The sequence below is a fragment of the Lampetra fluviatilis genome, chromosome 20 (assembly GCF_964198595.1).
Source record: "Lampetra fluviatilis chromosome 20, kcLamFluv1.1, whole genome shotgun sequence".
NCBI classification, from domain to species: Eukaryota; Metazoa; Chordata; class Hyperoartia; order Petromyzontiformes; family Petromyzontidae; genus Lampetra; species Lampetra fluviatilis.
In genome coordinates this window covers 13452871-13473801 of record NC_136294.1, presented here as the reverse complement: position 1 = coordinate 13473801, position 20931 = coordinate 13452871, and the positions used below count along the sequence as shown (strand labels likewise).

The window sequence follows — 20931 nt, the reverse complement described above, 5'->3', positions numbered from 1 at the left end:
GTGTAGAGTGACAGTGTGTGCTGTGTGTAGAGTGACAGTGTGTGCTGTGTGTAGAGTGACAGTGCGTGCTGTGTGTAGTGACAGTGTGTGTTGTGTGTAGAGTGACAGTGTGTGTTGTGTGTAGAGTGACAGTGTGTGTTGTGTGTAGAGTGACAGTGTGTGCTGTGTGTAGAGTGACAGTGCGTGCTGTGTGTAGAGTGACAGTGTGTGTTGTGTGTAGAGTGACAGTGTGTGCTGTGTGTAGAGTGACAGTGCGTGCTGTGTGTAGAGTGATAGTACGTGTTGTGTGTAGAGTGACAGTACGTGTTGTGTGTAGAGTGACAGTGCGTGCTGTGTGTAGAGTGACAGTGTGTGCTGTGTGTAGAGTGACATTGTGTGCTGTGTGTAGAGTGACAGTGTGTGCTGTGTGTAGAGTGACAGTGCGTGCTGTGTGTAGTGACAGTGTGTGCTGTGTGTAGAGTGACAGTGTGTGCTGTGTGTAGAGTGACAGTGTGTGCTATGTGTAGAGTGACAGTGCGTGCTGTGTGTAGAGTGACAGTGCGTGCTGTGTGTAGAGTGACAGTGCGTGCTGTGTGTAGAGTGACAGTGCGTGCTGTGTGTAGAGTGACAGTGCGTGCTGTGTGTAGAGTGACAGTGCGTGCTGTGTGTAGAGTGACAGTGCGTGCTGTGTGTAGAGTGACAGTGCGTGCTGTGTGTAGAGTGACAGTGTGTGCTGTGTGTAGAGTGACAGTGCGTGCTGTGTGTAGAGTGACAGTGTGTGCTGTGTGTAGAGTGACAGTACGTGCTGTGTGTAGAGTGACAGTGCGTGCTGTGTGTAGAGTGACAGTGCGTGCTGTGTGTAGAGTGACAGTGCGTGCTGTGTGTAGAGTGACAGTGTGTGCTGTGTGTAGAGTGACAGTGTGTGCTGTGTGTAGAGTGACAGTGCGTGCTGTGTGTAGTGACAGTGTGTGTTGTGTGTAGAGTGACAGTGTGTGTTGTGTGTAGAGTGACAGTGTGTGTTGTGTGTAGAGTGACAGTGTGTGCTGTGTGTAGAGTGACAGTGCGTGCTGTGTGTAGAGTGACAGTGTGTGTTGTGTGTAGAGTGACAGTGTGTGCTGTGTGTAGAGTGACAGTGCGTGCTGTGTGTAGAGTGACAGTACGTGTTGTGTGTAGAGTGACAGTGCGTGCTGTGTGTAGAGTGACAGTGTGTGCTGTGTGTAGAGTGACATTGTGTGCTGTGTGTAGAGTGACAGTGTGTGCTGTGTGTAGAGTGACAGTGCGTGCTGTGTGTAGTGACAGTGTGTGCTGTGTGTAGAGTGACAGTGCGTGCTGTGTGTAGAGTGACAGTGTGTGCTGTGTGTAGAGTGACATTGTGTGCTGTGTGTAGAGTGACAGTGTGTGCTGTGTGTAGAGTGACAGTGTGTGCTGTGTGTAGAGTGACAGTGCGTGCTGTGTGTAGAGTGACAGTGCATGCTGTGTGTAGAGTGACAGTACGTGCTGTGTGTAGAGTGACAGTGCGTGCTGTGTGTAGAGTGACAGTGCGTGCTGTGTGTAGAGTGACAGTGTGTGCTGTGTGTAGTGACAGTGTGTGCTGTGTGTAGAGTGACAGTGTGTGCTGTGTGTAGAGTGACAGTGTGTGCTATGTGTAGAGTGACAGTGCGTGCTGTGTGTAGAGTGACAGTGCGTGCTGTGTGTAGAGTGACAGTGTGTGCTGTGTGTAGAGTGACAGTGCGTGCTGTGTGTAGAGTGACAGTGCGTGCTGTGTGTAGAGTGACAGTGCGTGCTGTGTGTAGAGTGACAGTGCGTGCTGTGTGTAGAGTGACAGTGCGTGCTGTGTGTAGAGTGACAGTGTGTGCTGTGTGTAGAGTGACAGTGCGTGCTGTGTGTAGAGTGACAGTGTGTGCTGTGTGTAGAGTGACAGTACGTGCTGTGTGTAGAGTGACAGTGCGTGCTGTGTGTAGAGTGACAGTGCGTGCTGTGTGTAGAGTGACAGTGCGTGCTGTGTGTAGAGTGACAGTGTGTGCTGTGTGTAGAGTGACAGTGTGTGCTGTGTGTAGAGTGAGAGTGTGTGCTGTGTGTAGAGTGACAGTGTGTGCTATGTGTAGAGTGACAGTGCGTGCTGTGTGTAGAGTGACAGTGCATGCTGTGTGTAGAGTGACAGTGTGTGCTGTGTGTAGAGTGACAGTGCGTGCTGTGTGTAGAGTGACAGTGCGTGCTGTGTGTAGAGTGACAGTACGTGCTGTGTGTAGTGACAGTGCGTGCTGTGTGTAGAGTGACAGTGTGTGCTGTGTGTAGAGTGACAGTGCGTGCTGTGTGTAGAGTGACAGTACGTGCTGTGTGTAGTGACAGTGTGTGCTGTGTGTAGAGTGACAGTGTGTGCTGTGTGTAGAGTGACAGTGTGTGCTGTGTGTAGAGTGACAGTGTGTGCTGTGTGTAGAGTGACAGTGTGTGCTGTGTGTAGAGGGACAGTGCGTGCTGTGTGTAGAGTGACAGTGTGTGCTGTGTGTAGAGTGACAGTGTGTGCTGTGTGTAGAGTGACAGTGTGTGCTGTGTGTAGAGTGACAGTGTGTGCTGTGTGTAGAGTGACAGTGCGTGCTGTGTGTAGATTGACAGTGTGTGCTGTGTGTAGAGTGACAGTGCGTGCTGTGTGTAGTGACAGTGTGTGCTGTGTGTAGAGTGACAGTGCGTGCTGTGTGTAGAGTGACAGTGCGTGCTGTGTGTAGAGTGACAGTGTGTGCTGTGTGTAGAGTGACAGTGTGTGCTGTGTGTAGAGTGACAGTGTGTGCTGTGTTTAGAGTGACAGTGTGTGCTGTGTGTAGAGTGACAGTGTGTGCTGTGTGTAGAGTGACAGTGTGTGCTGTGTGTAGAGTGACAGTGCGTGCTGTGTGTAGAGTGACAGTGCGTGCTGTGTGTAGATTGGCAGTGCGTGCTCTCTTACCACGTGCGTTGTGTGTGCTGTGTGCAGGCCGAGTCAGGCTGGGGGTCGTGACCTCACTTCCCCATGCAATCGCAGCAGTAGCTGCTTCTCCGAGTTCCTGTGCCGGCTGCAGGTGCTGACGCGACTCTCACAACACTCCTGCTGATTCGGCACTTCTTCACTTTGCAGCTCCGACATCACTCCCTTTACTCGCAGTTTCATTTTACCCTGAAAACGGCGGTCTGTACTTAACCTCATCAGAATAATTGCATGGCAGATGCGGTCATCCGCTCCAAAACCAATGGGCAATTAAGAATATCCCACATTGCGACCGCGATCACCAATCGCAAAGCGGAGACTATCTGATAATCAATACCCACTTGAATCGTTCGCTGTGAGAATTTCAGATATTCACCAAGCTATTCTTGAAACTGTGAGTTTAACACGTAGTAGTAGTAATAGGAGGAGGCTTTCACCACCAACATTATCCACAATAAAGGTTTTGTTGGGTTATATCGCGTAAATATAAATGTGTCTTTAACCCACCACCACCGGACACAAAATGTGCCAATTAGTTACGAGTTCATTGCACTATTTACAATTTGAGTGCGCCATTTTGCTGGTTATTACAACCCGCCTCATCAGGCGATTTGCCAAAATTGTGAAGAAGTCCTCCTGTTTTGGTCTTAAATAGAGTAAAGGTGATTTCATCACTGTGAGCGTATCAGGTGCGAAGACCAGAGGGGGGGTAATGTCATCATGTAGATTGCAATGAATAATGTTAATTGCTCCTGTGTCGAATTATTAGCATAAAACTAAAAGAACACCAAATAAATATTAAATTCTCGAAAACACAACTGTCGGCAGTTGCAAAACATGCGTGCCAACAAGGACATTATATTTATTTTGATAATGTTTATGTTTTCTGTAAAACTAATTATTACTGGCCACGGCTATTTCGAGAATCTATTGAAATTGAGAGAAATTAAATTATTTTCACCATTCTGATAGCTACAGGCTTGGCACTGCTTGGAATCGTATTATGAAGTAACACACCATTTAATCTTGATTTGAAGCTTTCGTGATTGCAGGAATACATACTCTTTGGTTCTTTCGGTAAAGTCACGTAGGTAGAAATAACATAAAATAAAACAAATCACGACGTTTCGCTCGCAACACAAGCAATCTTCATCAGGTGGAACAACCACAGCAAGTAAATGTTGAAGTAGGCGAGAGAGCTGCCATGGAAAGAGGTTATTTAGGTAAGAAAGGGGGGAGAGAGGGGGAGGGGTGTGGGGTAGGGGAGTAATACACCATTTAATTATCATATGTTGATTAACTGTGACTATTCCAACCGGTAATATGTACTGCATATTCTCAAATTAACATAAGGAATGCATATATGTTTAACTTATTTCGCACCCTACATTGCCAACCATGCTAATCGGAGATGCGGGGAAGGACAAGCTAAACACAAAAAGCAATTCACCATACGTTGATGAACTCCAACTAACCCAACCGATAATTATAATAGGTACTACATCTTCTCAGATTAATATGACCCATTCTAATCTACATGACCACATTATAACCCCCCTCTGGTCTTCGCACCCGATAGGCTCATAGGGACAGCGCATGGGAAGCCACGGCGTTCACTGTGGCTTGTGCTGCTCTGTTGGCCACGAGGCATCCAGATTGCAGAGGGGGGCTGCCAGGCTTTAACGAGCTGTGGCGAGTCAAGTCCAAGTCTGCGGTGACATCTCTCCAATGTTTCCATTCGCATAGAGTCCAGGGACTCGAGCAGTGCAGTGTCCTCTTATCTCGGTCACCAGTTCTGATGAACTCTTTCAAGAGTCTGTTTCTGGTTGCTAACATGGCGTGTGTATCAGAATCGGCATATTTATACTGCAATAGGAACCCGATAAGCGATAAAGATATTTTTCACAGATGTCCAGTAGGGGCGGGTAAGAATTTTACAACAACAAACAGCACGAAACACAATAGAGTGCAAAGTAGAAGAAAGGTAAACAAATCGCCCAAACACAAACAAATACAACTAAACCATCCCCATCCTACCAAGCAAAGCCTACTAAGGTATTAACTTATTTTTCAGAAGTGACCTGGCCACAAATTATAGTTTTTTCCCAATACCACTTCAGATGTCAGATTTCTTTTTGAATGGATTGAAGTTTACAGGCTTCGGCTCCAGCTTCCTCAATTGAACTTTGGTTTCTCTTTCAAAGCCAGGCCACGGTCACCCTTGAAGTGCCAATGCGGCCGTGGTCTGGAAGGTTATGACCGGTATAAGTAATCCAATTTCGCTGTCCAATTTTGTCCTTTGAGACAAAGTTCAAGTCTGGGTTTTATGCTCCTTATTCCATCAGGCCGCGCTGAATTGTGCCTGGCTGTTTAGGGTCGTATGTGAGGGATTTCTTGTGCCGAAGACCATTCCTCGAGTTTTCTCTCTTTTTTTTTAGTAGCCCCATTCATTATATGCTTTGGCTATTGAAGTCACCCAACACCAATAGCCCAGCGAGTGGCTGTTGGCTAAGCTCGTATATACATTGATGCCCGTCGTCAAATAACCAGCTGCGATGGTTATTGTCAGTGCCGATGCTTGTGGTGGCGGCAGTGGATTTTAAAGCGTGGGGAGCGTTCGTGTAGCGGTTAGCGCGCTGCGATACAAACCCGGCGACCCGAGTTTACCTGCTCGTTGTTGTGAGTATCACTCTGCTGCTGCTGCTGGAGGGGACTGCCTCCAACTGCCAAATAGCATCCTTCACGAGCCTCTTCCACAGAGGCCGATGTTGACAGCACCTGTACCAGTCATCGGCAAGTCTAATCAACTCCTCGTCCTCCTCTACTCACATAGTTTACCCCCCTCTGTCTGGCCAGACAGCAGTCGCTTATGCATGCGGCAGCGGCTGGGTATGTGGGCTGCGTGACCCAGCTAACGCAGCCTCCTCGCCCGCCTCGCACCGACCACACACAAACAACTGTGGCTCACTTCCTCACTGTGGCGACGTGTGCAGGAGTTGGCGGTTGATGTGGAGGCTCCGTCCACGTCATTGGGCGAGGAAGTTCCCCAGCACTGGCTGCTCGAGGGACTGAGGGAGAACATCCAGCAATTAGACGAGTGGCAGGCTGCAGGGCAACAGCAGCAGCAGGCCGAGAGTTTTGCCACCCCCGAGCAAGAGACACTAATGCACTCCTTTGTGAGGTTCGTGAAAGCTCTTCCCAAAAGCAAATGTTGGTCATTTTTTTCGTGTTATAAATGTTGCAAAGTTGAGCCACGTTGGTTAAGCATTGTCAAAGGTTTGAGTTTAAATATAAAATAGAGCTAACCAGTGAGTAATTCAATTAAGTTAAGATTACTATAAATGTTACTGCTAAATTATAATTATATAGTTTAGGACGTCCCAATTTCATATTGTAAATGAATGCTGAAGCTTCATGTTGGGTCTGTAACACTGAACACCAGATCCTCCACTTGAAATCTTAAAAATCCCACCATTAAATTTCGATTTAAAGCTTTCGTGACTGCAGGGATTCATCTTCTTGGTTCTTTCGGTAAAGTCACGTAGAAGGGAAGTAATAAAATAATCAAAATAAAACATAATAAAATAATTCTCACGACGTTTCGGCCACAACGCAAGCAGCCGTCCTCAGGTGAAAACCAGGTCTGTCGAGGCGACATTCAGACGCTGTCGCCACGACAGACCTGGTTTTCACCTGAGGACGGCTGCTTGCGTTGTGGCCGAAACGTCCCTTCTACGTGACTTTACCGAAAGAACCAAGAAGATGAATCCCACCATTAAATGCATGCTTGGCTGATTCCGCTCATGAACACACCCATCCTACCACTTCTCGTGCCAAAATTGTGGAATATGACTGATGTCTTGAGTCTTAATGGGTCTAGATGTTATCTCCATTGTTAAATACTACTTCTACACACTGGACTTGCAAACTACAGGTTGCCAGTTCAATTCCATATTCTGGCTCGGCAGTTGAAATGATGGCGCAAGTTTCTTAAATCGAAAGGCCCACTGTGCTATTTAGCTCTTTTTCAGAAGCGACTTGGCCACAAATGATAGCACATCACGTGGAAATGTATAGCCGCCAAATACTCTAAATGCACGTTGATTCTAAATGTGGAGGGGAAAACCGGAGGACCCAGAGAAAAATACACTGGATCACGGGGAGAACATTGAGACTCCAAATATAGTCATTAGGGTCTGGATCGAACCCGCGACCTCGTGTATACCAAGAGAGGTAGTTAACATCTCACCACTGGGGCGCCCTCCATCGTGGCACCACCAGCGGTATTAATGGATATGCCACAGTCGATCGACAAATCTGCGTGTCGTAGGGTAAAGTGTGGGTAATTCCCACCTCAGAGTGGAGGCGCCCTCCATCCGTGTGGGTTGTGAGAAAGTAATTGCAAACGCTGCAACCTTCATCTGACCACTTGGTGTGATGATAACGATGTGAGCCGCCTCAGCAAGAAGCAGAGTTGAACTCCTAGCTTGGGCACCTCTCTGTGTTGCGCTTGTACGTTCTCTCTCTCTCACCCCCCTTGTTCTGCACGGGTTTCCTCTCGTTTGTCCTGTTTCCTCCGAGAGCAACAAAAAACTGCACAATGTAACTGTTATTGGCCAATTTAACATGTAGTAGTCGGGCTTTCGCGACCAGTATTATTCATAATAGAGATTGTTGGCTTAGATCGCGTAAATATAAATGTGTTGTTAAACCTGCCACCACCTACCTACGTGACTTTACCGAAAAAACCAAGGAGTATGAATCCTTGCAGTCACGAAAGCTTCAAATCTAGAATGCCTAGGGGTTGTCACGTACGAGGAGGGGGGACCCAGGGGGTGTGGCGATGTGGGACCGTCAGTGAAGAAGCGTATTGTGTTTCGTGTTGCTAGGTTGAGTAGAGTGTACTGTGTCGTGCTCCGTGTGTGGCGCTTTAGCGGGGCACTGTCCAGCAGGTGGGGTGGGTGGGTGCTGAAGGTCGTCGTTGTTGCAGGGTGCTGTTGGGCTTGCCTGCCGAGACCTTGCTCACGAGGCCTTCCAGAGACGACGCCGGCCTTCGTGACCTCTTCAGCCTGACCAACAACGAATTAGTACGAGCAGAGATTCGTCTCACCGGCGTCTCACACACACTCCACAGTCACTGCATCATTGCGCAACACTTTCAGACGCGCTTCCACAGACACCTGGAATGCTCTTCTTCCGATATTAGAAAGCCGCTGGAGCTACGCACATTTAAATCATCGTCTAGATTGAAAACAAATTTTTTTTATAACTACTTTTGTGTTTAGTTTGTTTTCCTTCCCCGGCACCTCTGATTAGCACGGTTGGCTCCGCACAGTGAGAAAGAAGTTAAATATACACACATACAAAGACACAGATAAAGTTCCCCCGTCTAGCCTCACCGGACTGTTGGGGCAAGTGCTGTTAGTGAGCATCTATGAAGGCTGGCATGGCACACGAGGGAGTGGGTGGCCAACACCATGTGCGGCTGCGTTTATTGATGTTATTTTATTGACATTACTGATGTTTACACACCGCACCAGGTACTAATTTGATGATGAGTCAACCTACGGGAGGCCCCAGACTGATTCATATAATCGTCACTGGTCTTGGCAGTAAGCGGGAATTGAACTCGAATGGCAGGAGATTATGGGACAGACCCAGGTGCCATGTGTTGATTTCCCGAGAATGACTGGCAGATGCACCACCTGTGCCACTCCTTGTGCCAACTTGCTGCATTTTAGCCGCCCGTCGCTCAAATACAGCAAGTTTTGAGCGTTGCTCCTGTGCCCTTCGTTGTTGTTGGATGACGACTGCCTCTAACTGTCCAGTAGCGTCCTTCACGAGCTTCCTACATAGAGGCCGATCTTGATACTGCCGGTACCAGTTCACGGAGCTCCACATCCTCATGTACCACATCAGTCCATCTCTTTTCCAGCCTGTGTCGTGCCTTTAGAGCCCCCCCTATCCAGCCAAACATAAGCTGCTAGGGCATGCGGTGGTTGGGCATGACGGCCACATGACCCAGCCAACGCAGCCTTGCCCGGCAGAGAAGCTCACTGACCTACGCATAACAAACACACACACACAAGCACACACGTGCTCAATGCACGTACACACATACTGTGGCCAGCTTAACATAGGAGGCAGGGGCCAACGATCAGCAGCAATGCGTGCATTATAATAAACCAGTGTTGGAATGTGCGTAGGTCCAGCGATTTTAGTTCAATAATGCTTGTTGACTACGGCACAGAGCAAAGTGTTTGTAAAATTTACTTTATTGTGAAAAACAACAACCCTAAATTTCGATTTAAAGCTTTCGTGACTGCAGGGATTCATCTTCTTGGTTCTTTCGGTAAAGTCACATAGAAGGGAAGTAATAAAATAATAAAAATAAAACATAATAAAACAATTCTCACGACGTTTCGGCCACAACGCAAGCAGCCGTCCTCAGGTGAAAACCAGGTCTGTCTAGGCGACAGCGTCTGAATGAAACAGCACACGTGCTTGGAGCGCTGGGTTGGAAGAGGGGAAAAGGGCGCCTTGACAAAAGAATATGCATATCAAGAGGAATTTAGCATATTTAAATATGCTAAATTCCTCTTGATATGCATGTGATACCTGCATTTCCCATAAATATGCTAAATTCATCTTGATATGCATATTCTTTTGTCAAGGCGCCCTTTTCCCCCCTTCCAACCCAGCTTATATATATGCTCCAAGCACGTGTGCTGTTTCATTCAGACGCTGTCGCCTCGACAGACCTGGTTTTCACCTGAGGACGGCTGCTTGCGTTATGGCCGAAACGTCGTGAGAATTTTTAATTATGTTTTATTTTTATTCTTTTATTACTTCCCTTCTACGTGACTTTACCGAAAGAACCAAGAAGAAGAACAACAACCCTATGACAATCGGTGTACCCCAGGTGCCCACTTGTATAGCCTGAAGCCAGAAATTAAACGCAGAACACGGCCTGTAATTGTGGTTGTCTGTAGGTGGATTTGGTTGTTGGTGTAGAAGCTGTCCGGCTGTAGGTGCATGTCTGTATGTAAGCATGCATGTATGGGTGTATGCGTGTATGGGTGTATGCGTGGCTGTGCTAACTGTGTTGGCTGCTGTGTCGTCCTCAGAGGGCTTTCTGCTGCGAGGGCTCCATACTGCCTCGGAGCATCACTCTGCATCTCACGAGAGTGAGTGCCTTGGCTCACAGCCACCATCAGCAATCCGCAGCCACACGTCCCAAACACCACTCCAGTGGCACTGACTTCAGGGTTACATTTTGGGACGTCTTGTTCAGCCTTTTCTTTTAACTATTTAAAAACTTAACTATTTTTAGTTTACCAGGTAAGGCCCACTGAGCTATATAGCTCTTCTTCAAAAGCGACCTGGCCGCAAATGATAGCTCAAAGAAGTGGCTTACCATCACGTGGAAATTTATATCAGCCAAATACTCTAAACGCACGTTTCTTAATGTGAAGGGAAAAAACGGACTTGGAGAAAAATCCACATGACCACGGGGAGAACATGCAAAATCCAAATATACAGGCGTCAGGGTCGGGATCAAGCCCAATACCTGTGTACTGGGTGAGGTAGTTCACATCTCCCCACCGCGGCACATATACTACCGCTTGGCCAAAATTTTAATTGTCAATGGCTTAAATTAAACTTTTATGTTGTACTGCAGGGTCGGTTCTGACGATCCCAATAATTTTAAACCACACCTGGTCTGGAGTAATTGGAAGGCATAGGCTGCATCATCTCAATAACAACAGTCGGAGGCTGCTAGACTTCTGTACAGCCCATGGGCTTGTAATCACCAACACGCTGTTCTGGTATCGGTGCATCCACACAACATTGTGGATGGACGCCGGCTCCAAGCAAGAACATCTTCTGGATTAAATAGCATGGCCTCAAAAGTGAGGATACATAAGGTTATTTTAATTATTTCACAACCACATGGGGTTATGAAATATATTTGTGCAAATGTTGAAACCTATTTCCATTATTAATTGATGCATGCATACTCTTTTTAAGTTAATTTATTACTTGTTTTTATAAGATTACACATGTAATCTTTGAACCTTCATCAATGGTGTTTTGTTTTAATCCTTTCGGGGTTCTTGGGCAAGTTTTTTAAACACCACTTTTGAGGTGACCCCCACAGGAGGAAGAAAAATAAATATGAATAATGATCTTAGATAGAATTTTAACTTGAATAATAAACAATTACATGTTTAAAGGCCAGTGTTAAAATCCATGAAATAACCCGATGTGTCCTGTACGTCATGAATCCCGCGGTTGGTAAGTCTGCGCTTGGCGAGGGATTGCTGTATGTTAATATGCGTGCGTGTGTGTACACGCGTGCGTGTGTGTACACGCGTGCGTGTGTGTACACGCGTGCGTGTGTGTACACGCGTGCGTGTGTGTACACGCGTGCGTGTGTGTACACGCGTGCGTGTGTGTACACGCGTGCGTGTGTGGACACGCGTGCGTCTGTGGACATGCGTGTGTGTGCCCCAGGGCATACTGCTCAAGTGCTCGCGTTCCCCGCACTGCTACGAGGCTGCGGCCTCCGCGTGGCTCCAGCTGCTGACGTCGTCACCCCTCCTGTTCGTCTCCATCGCAGTGAGACCGGGGCTCACCTCCCCTCCACGCTCACCCCTCCACCATCCACACTCACCCCTCCACCATCCACACTCACCCCTACAACATCCACACTCACCCCTACAACATCCACACTCACCCCTACAACATCCACACTCACCCCTACAACATCCACACTCACCCCTCCACCATCCACACTCACCCCTCCACCATCCACACTCACCCCTACAACATCTACACTCACCCCTACACCATCCACACTCACCCCTACACCATCCACGCTCACCCCTACAACATCCGCACTCACCCCTCCACCATCCACACTCACCCCTACACCATCCACGCTCACCCCTCCACCATCCACACTCACCCCTACAACATCCACACTCACCCCTACACCATCCACACTCACCCCTACACCATCCACGCTCACCCCTCCACCATCCACACTCACCCCTACAACATCCACACTCACCCCTACAACATCCACGCTCACCCCTACACCATCCACACTCACCCCTACACCATCCACGCTCACCCCTACACTATCCACACTCACCCCTACAACATCCACACTCACCCCTACACCATCCACACTCACCCCTACACCATCCACGCTCACCCCTACAACATCCACACTCACCCCTACACCATCCACACTCACCCCTACAACATCCACACTCACCCCTACAACATCCACACTCACCCCTACAACATCCACACTCACCCCTACACCATCCACACTCACCCCTCCACCATCCACACTCACCCCTACAACATCCACACTCACCCCTACAACATCCACACTCACCCCTACACCATCCACACTCACTTCTACACCATCCACACTCACCCCTACACCATCCACGCTCACCCCTCCACCATCCACACTCACCCCTACAACATCCACACTCACCCCTACAACATCCACGCTCACCCCTACACCATCCACACTCACCCCTACACCATCCACGCTCACCCCTACACTATCCACACTCACCCCTACAACATCCACACTCACCCCTACACCATCCACACTCACCCCTACACCATCCACGCTCACCCCTACAACATCCACACTCACCCCTACACCATCCACACTCACCCCTACAACATCCACACTCACCCCTACAACATCCACACTCACCCCTACAACATCCACACTCACCCCTACACCATCCACACTCACCCCTCCACCATCCACACTCACCCCTACAACATCCACACTCACCCCTACAACATCCACACTCACCCCTACACCATCCACACTCACTTCTACACCATCCACACTCACCCCTACACCATCCACGCTCACCCCTACACCATCCACACTCACCCCTACACCATCCACACTCACTTCTACACCATCCACACTCACCCCTACAACATCCACGCTCACCGCTACACCATTCACGCTCACCACTACACCATGCACGCTCACCTCTACACCATCCACGCTCACCACTACACCATCCACACTCACCCCTACACCATCCACACTCACCACTACACCATCCACACTCACCCCTACACCATCCATGCTCACCACTACGCCATCCACACTCACCCCTACACCATCCACACTCACTTCTACCCCATCCACACTCACCTCTACACCATCCACACTCATCCCTACACCATCCATGCTCACCACTACACCATCCACACTCACTACTACACCATCCACACTCACCACTACACCATCCACTCTCACCCTTACACCATCCACACTCACCTCTACACCATCCACACTCACTCCTACACCATCCACACTCACCCTTACACCATCCACACTCACCCCTACACCATCCACACTCACCTCTACACCATCCACGCCCACCCTTACACCATCCACACTCACCCCTACACCATCCACACTCACCCTTACACCATCCACACTCACCCCTACACCATCCACGCTCACCACTACACCATCCACGCTCACTCCTAACAGTCTGGTAAGGCTACATGGGGGATCTTTGTGTGTGTGTGTGTATGTAGGGCTGGTGGCTTCAGCTGAGGCCAGTGCTGTCCGTGCTATGTGGCCACTCGCCCTGGAAGGCCGGATTGCCCAATGAACTCCTTTGCCTGGATGAAGCCTACTCCTGCGCCCAGCAGTAAGATCCCGGCATCTGGAACAGACCCAGAGCGATGCCTCGTGAACAACCCTCAAGTTGGCGCATGCCTTGCCTGATAATTACGTTCCCTTGCCAGCCTCTGACACCCCAGTTTTCTAAATTGAAAACTAATTTCTTCATCACTGGTTTTTGTGTTTAATTTGTTGTCCCATCTTACTCCGATTAGCATGGGTGGCTATGTACAATGCGAAAGAAGGTCAACATACACAGCGCACGCCTCAGCTCTTAACTCATCACCCTCCATCTCTCTACAGGGTCACATCCTGCAGTCAATTAATTGTCGAGGTCAGGCTGTCTCTGCTGTGCTGTTGTAGAGAGTAGGGGACCTTTTCCTTACTCTCTGAGGGCTGAATAGGACTTACAAAATACCTTTGGTGGGTAAGCACACTATAACATTATTTTTAAAAATATTTATATTTTAGCAGGTGTAATGCGGGCGAAAGCGACCTTCCGGATGTGACGTCACGAGGAGGCGGAGCCAGGTGACGTGGGTGAAAGGTAGGGGGTCCTTAAGCGGGTAAACCGGAAGGAGAAGGCAGTCGGGGTGTGAATGGAAAGGTGTGGGGCCACGCGGGCGTACGAGCCGAGGGGGCACCGTCAGAAGCGGGAGCCAACCCTGGGAACAGTAGGGAGCTACTGGGAGGTGTAAAGCTGCAGATAGAGATAGGCAGTGAGGCTGTGTGTGAGGAGCAGCGGGGTGGCTGCCAGGAGTCGCAGGAGCGACGAGAAGGCGAGACAGCACGAGGCCGTCGGAGCTGCAGCAGGAACAGCCAAGGGAGCTGTGTGAGAGTACAGCAGCGGAGCTGCTGTGGGGCTGCAAGAGCGACAAGAACAGCAGCGGGGCTGCTGATGTGGACTGGAGTGACATCGGAACCAGCACAGAGAGAATAAGAGAGACAGCCGTGTGGGGACGCAGTACGGACCGAATAAAGGACACTGAGCCAGATATCGTGGTCAAGTCCTTTATTACACTGGGGTCAGAAGTGAAACGGCATGTCTAAGCAAGTAAGGAAGAAAATTCCCCCGGCGCCAGCATCGGCTTCTTCGTCCGACGACGACGAATTCCCTCCGACCACGGATTTTGCTGGGGTGGTGGAGGAGAGCCCTGCTGAGGCGAGCACGGGGACGGGCGTGGAAGATGTCGGCGCGATGGCGGGTCCGTCAACAACATCGGACGCTGAGCAAAGATGGCAACAGGTGGCAGAACAACTGGAGACACTCAAGGACGTCCTGGCGCATCTGTGTCACCTCGTTACGCCAAGGACGACGATGGAACGAGAAGGTGCTCCACGGGCCGCCACGTTGCCTGCCCTGCCGCCGCCATTGGCCACGCGGCAAGAAGACGCCATCTTGCGCGCTCCGCGGCGCCAAACCGCCATCTTAGCCACGCCGCGGGCCGACGCCATTTTGAATTTACCTCCACAACAACCATCATTGGAAGACGGCGTGAAGAGGAGTCGGAGTCGCCACCTTACTACGGTTAAGGAATTCTCTATCGGGGGCGATTGGAGCGCTTTCGCCTGCCGATTTTTGGCGGCGGTTCGTTCAGCAAGATGGACCGATGCGGAGGCCTTGGAAGTGTTGCCGACTCTACTGGACGACGAATCTGTGCGATTTTTCCGTTCCATAACGGCCGATAAGAAGAAGACGTTATGTGGAGTTTTTGAGGAAATGGCCGACGCCTATGAGCCACCTGACGACGCACATCGGCGATTCGCTCAACGACAACGAGCACCCGAAGAATCGCCCGTGGCGTTCAGGGGTGCGGTGTTGGAGCTGGCCATGGCAGCATATCCTGACACGCCACAGGATCTGCTCGAGCCCCTCATATTGGGAAAAATGCTGGAGCTGTCTCGGGATCTGGGGATCCCCATGCCTGTGTGTGGGCATGAGAAGCTCACGTCCCGGGCGGCAGCAAAGTGTCTGGACGCGCAGTTTAATCTCCGTCGCTGGAAGCAAGTGGCGGCATGGACGGGTGGGCCCGTCAAGGAAGGAGGCGCGATGGGGTGGGACCCCACAAGGGCGATCTATGTGCCGGATGAGCGGGGTCCACAGGAGCTGACGGCTGCCTCCTCTCCATGGCCGGGACGCGGAAGGCCGGGGCCGCGCGCTACGCCATCGGGACGGGGCCGCCGGGATGCAGGACCTGCGCTTCGGCGCAACGAGGCCGATTGCTTCCGCTGCGGCCGTAGGGGCCATTACGCCAAAGATTGCTGGGCCCGCTTCCCGGGTCCGCCGCAGCAGGAGCCCACAACACCGGACAAGCCGACCAAGGAACCTCCGAAACAGGCATGTCGGCACGCACCAGACACTCGGCAAGGCTTTACACCTCACCCACCACCTGTGTTGCGCGATCCTATTGTTGTTGTTAAAGAAAGGCCATCGACGGGGCCTTGTCATTCAGTTACGCAGTGGCGCAAATTGGCACGGAGAGTTGTCGCGGCCGCTACGGGTTCGTCCACTGTACCGGGGTCCATACAAGGTGTGGACGTGCGCATTTTGGTCGACTCGGGAGCGTCTGCGACTATTATATCGGATGTCATTTTCCATCTGTTGGGCATTCCGCCGGGGGCTGTGCGTCCGGTTTATGGGTCTTGCGTCGCTGCAAACGGGGGTAGTATGGGGATTGTGGGCCAGGTGGATGCTAAGATATCTATAGGGGATGTGTCGGCTTCGGGCGTTGTGTTAATATCGAGATCTTTGGCGGTTCCTTGCTTACTAGGCACGGATTTTTTGGCTAAGATGCCCATTTTGATTAAAATCAATGAGAATTGTATTGAATTGCCGGGGGGCCGTCGAATCTCGTTTCTGCCGTCGCCCTGGGGGCGACCTGCTTCGGCCGTACAGGTGCAGGCGCTGTCCGTCGCATCTGTGGACATCCCACCTGGTTCACAGATGCTTATACCCTTGCGGTATCGGAAGCCCCTGCCCAATCGGCTAGGAGCATTAGGGGTCTTGTTGTCACCATCCGCCACGATAACAACGGGATTGGCGTTAGTTGGGGCACAGACCATCGTCCGGCCGGATCAATTACCGGTTTTACAGGTGCTTAATGCGGGGGTGGAAAACATCCGTGTTCCGGCCGGTACGGTTGTGGCACATGCCACTACGGCGTTTGCGACGCACGATTGTCCGCATCGCCGAGGAGTGGTCGCTGGTGTTTCCGAGCCAAGGGGTTCGGATAATCGTTGGATCGCTACCTTATGTGACGAAAATTCTTCCCTGTCCGTGGGGCAACGTGATGCGCTGCGTAAATTGTTGCTGACGTATTCGGATGTATTCAGCTCCGACGATTTGGATTTGGGACGCACATCGTTGCTTTCCCATCACATTGAGACGGGCGACGCTGCCCCTATTCGGTTAAATTCACATCGGATGAGTCCAGCGGAGCGAGAACACGTTCGGGGGGCGGTGGAAGACATGTTGGCTGCGGACATTATATCGCCATCTAACAGCCCATGGGGCGCTCCTGTGGTCTTGGTTAAGAAAAAGGATGGCAACTTGAAATTTTGTGTCGATTTCCGGAAATTGAATAAGATATCGGTGGCAGATGCGTACCCCCTGCCGCGTATGGACGACTCCCTTGACGCATTGTCGGGGGCTAAGTTCTTTTCCACACTGGACCTCTCTTCGGGATTTTGGCAGCTTCCCCTTGACGAGTCCTCACGGGAGAAAACCGCATTCCGTACGCCGCAGGGGTTATTTCAATTCAACTGCCTCCCGATGGGATTGAATGCGGCCCCTGCTACGTTTCAAAGATTGATGGAGCTCGTTTTGACGGGGTTGCAGTGGGAGACATATTTGGACGATATTATTGTGTTCAGCCGCACATTTGAGGAACATTTAACGCGGCTGGAGACAGTGTTCACGAGGATGCGCTCTGCCAATTTGAAATTCAAACCAAAGAAATGCCACCTACTGCAACGGTCCGTCCGTTATTTGGGGCACATTGTGAGTGCCGAGGGGGTGTCCACGGATCCGGAAAAGACGGCGTGTGTCCGGGATTGGCCGACTCCGGCCTCTGTGGGGGATGTTCGACGGTTTTTGGGATTTGCCTCGTATTACCGAAGATTTGTGCCGGGGTTTGCGACGATTGCGAGGCCCTTGCATCTCCTTACGGGTAAAGGACGGAAATTTGTTTGGGGAGAGCCGGAAGAGGCGGCCTTTCGGAGTCTGCGCGATCTATTGGCTACGGCCCCGACATTGGATTATCCCGATTTTGATCGCCCTTTCATTCTCGATACGGACGCGAGTGACACAGGTATTGGGGCGGTATTATCACAGTCTAAAGGGGGCGTAGAGCGCGTCGTGGCGTATGGTAGCCGAGTCTTGTCGCCTGCGGAAACACGCTACTGTGTCACTCGTAGAGAACTTTTGGCGGTTGTTTTTTTCCTACGGCAATTTCGACCGTACCTTTACGGTCGTTCTTTTATTGTGCGTACGGATCATGCGGCCTTGCAATATGCACTTAAAATGGACCAGCCATCGGGACAGTGGGCACGTTGGTTGGACACGCTGCAGGAGTTTTCCTTCCAAATTCAACATCGGAAGGGAGTGCGCCATGCGAACGCTGACGCACTTTCCAGATTACCAGGGCGCGCCCCTTGTAAATGTGCGTCGGGGACGCATAGGTGTTCGCCGATTCTCAACCCCCCTCAGCCGCTCACGTTGGCCGTCGGGAAGTCGGATACTCCGATGGAACCGGGACCGACTGATGGGGTTTTGAATCTGCCGCGGTCTGTCTGGATTCGGGAACAGATGATGGACGAGTCGTTGTTGTCCATGCGGAAGCGGTCTATGAGGGACAAGGGGAGTCCGAGTTCGGCTGTGGGGCCGCGAACCGCTCTCCGAGATGGTCTGCTTATGTGGCAAGAAAGGTTCCAGGAAAGCTGGCGTGTGGTGGTACCAACGTCCTTGCGATTTGAGTTGATTAGAACTCTCCATTGTGACACACTATTGCATTTAGGGGTGCAGAAGACTTTGTTGACGTTACAACGTCATTATTTTTGGCACGGCATGGCGACAGATGTCGTAGGGCACGTGCGCGCGTGCCCTGAATGCGCCCGGCGTAAGCCGCCTAAACATCCTTACGTGCCGCCTCTCCAGTCGATTCAGGTGTCTCGAGTCAATGAATTGGTGGCACTGGACATATTGGGACCCTTCCCACCATCGGCGAGGGGAAATAAATATTTGCTGGTAGGGGTTGAGTATCTCTCCCGTTGGCCGATGGCCTGGCCGTTGCCCGATCAGTCGGCCGCGGCCATCACCGACGCCTTTTTGTTTGGGTACATTATGGACAAGGGGGCGCCGGAGAGACTCCTCACGGACCAGGGCCGAAATTTCTCTTCTAAATTATTGGCTGAAGTGTGCGCAGGCCTTGGGACTAAGAAGATACGGACATCTCCATACCATCCGCAGACGGATGGTATGGTTGAGCGGCTGAACAGGACATTGTCTGCCATGCTTTGCCATACTGTGAGTGAACAGCAATCGGATTGGGATCTGCACATCGCCGGAGTGCTTTCGGCATACAGGATGACGCCCCATGCGGCTACAGGGTATTCGCCGTTTTACCTTATGTATGGTCGGGAAAACGTGCCTCCGGTGGATGTGCAATTGGGTACTGGGGTGAAGGGACCTCGTAAACCACTCCCTGAATACATTCAGGACACGGTTCGCCGGGTTACGGAGGCGCGGGAAAACGCCCGCGTGGCTACGGCCAAAGCCCAGGCCCGGAACGAGCGGTATGCTCGGCGGTCTGAGGGGGAGTGCCCCTGGAAGGTGGGAGACCTGGCCTGGCTCCATTGCCCGCAGGTGCGGCCGGGGACCTCTCCTAAATTGCACAAACCTTGGCATGGTCCTGTGCGCCTCATTGAGGTTCCCAATCCACAGTCGGCGCGCGTTCAGTTTGGTTCTCGCCGTTGGTTTGTTCATACGTCGCGGTTGAAACCATATGTTGCTCCCCTACGTGATGCGTCATCTCCCAATGTTGCCTTGCCGGGGTCTGTTGCTGCTGACTCTGACTCTTCCCCGCCTGCGTCCATTGATCTTGCTAGAGCGCCTGTCGTACCTGTTCCAGACAGGCCGACCGTGACACCGCGGGGGAGGAGTGGGCCTGCTCGGAGGGCGCCTGCCAAGGCTGCGGGACCTTCAAGCCCGGCGACCCTTCCGACCCCGCTGCAGGCGCATTCGCCGAATATGACCAAGACTGATTCGTCAGGGACACGAGATGTCGGTGGACTTCCAATCGCAGCAGGGGAATTACCCCCTGTCATTTCTCGTGTTCCATCGCGTCCCCGTTCTACAAGTGGGCCGCCGACCGTCCGGGACGGGCCGGCGACCCGCACTCGTTCCAAATCGCTTACGTTTCGTTGATTGTATGTTGTTATTGTTCTTGTTCTTGCCGTCGTATTTATCGCATGCTTCCGTACGTTCGTCGATGTTACTTGTGTGTTGTTCTTGTTGTTATATTGCATGCTTAGTGTCCTTTAAGGGGGAAGGTCGGTTCACCGCATTACGCTTTGGTGTTGTTCAGCCGAGGTCGGCTGGGTTTTTTCTATGGGGGAGGGTGGTGTAATGCGGGCGAAAGCGACCTTCCGGATGTGACGTCACGAGGAGGCGGAGCCAGGTGACGTGGGTGAAAGGTAGGGGGTCCTTAAGCGGGTAAACCGGAAGGAGAAGGCAGTCGGGGTGTGAATGGAAAGGTGTGGGGCCACGCGGGCGTACGAGCCGAGGGGGCACCGTCAGAAGCGGGAGCCAACCCTGGGAACAGTAGGGAGCTACTGGGAGGTGTAAAGCTGCAGATAGAGATAGGCAGTGAGGCTGTGTGTGAGGAGCAGCGGGGTGGCTGCCAGGAGTCGCAGGAGCGACGAGAAGGCGAGACAGCACGAGGCCGTCGGAGCTGCAGCAGGAACAGCCAAGGGAGCTGTGTGAGAGTACAGCAGCGGAGCTGCTGTGGGGCTGCAAGAGCGACAAGAACAGCAGCGGGGCTGCTGATGTGGACTGGAGTGACATCGGAACCAGCACAGAGAGAATAAGAGAGACAGCCGTGTGGGGACGCAGTACGGACCGAATAAAGGACACTGAGCCAGATATCGTGGTCAAGTCCTTTATTACACAGGTAAGGCCCACTGAGCTATATAGATATTTTTCAGAAACGACCTGACCACAAATGATAGCTCAACAAACAGTGCCTTACCATGTGGACAAGTATAGCAGCCAAATACTCTAAACGCACGTTTCTAAATGTGGAGGTAA

At 51.3% G+C, this 20931-nt stretch overlaps 1 protein-coding gene across 7 annotated transcripts in view; it reads left to right on the top strand.

The window, feature by feature from the left end:
* Positions 1-20931, top strand: part of FANCA (FA complementation group A) — a 152757-nt gene that overhangs the window by 108282 nt on the left and 23544 nt on the right. For all 7 annotated transcript variants that reach the window (XM_078865653.1, XM_078865652.1, XM_078865650.1 and 4 more), the window contains 6 exons: positions 2945-3029; positions 5929-6116; positions 7926-8022; positions 10063-10122; positions 11453-11557; positions 13538-13653. In XM_078865653.1, coding sequence (XP_078721779.1) covers positions 2945-3029; positions 5929-6116; positions 7926-8022; positions 10063-10122; positions 11453-11557; positions 13538-13653 — 651 coding nt within the window. The remainder of the gene's footprint in view (positions 1-2944; positions 3030-5928; positions 6117-7925; positions 8023-10062; positions 10123-11452; positions 11558-13537; positions 13654-20931) is intronic.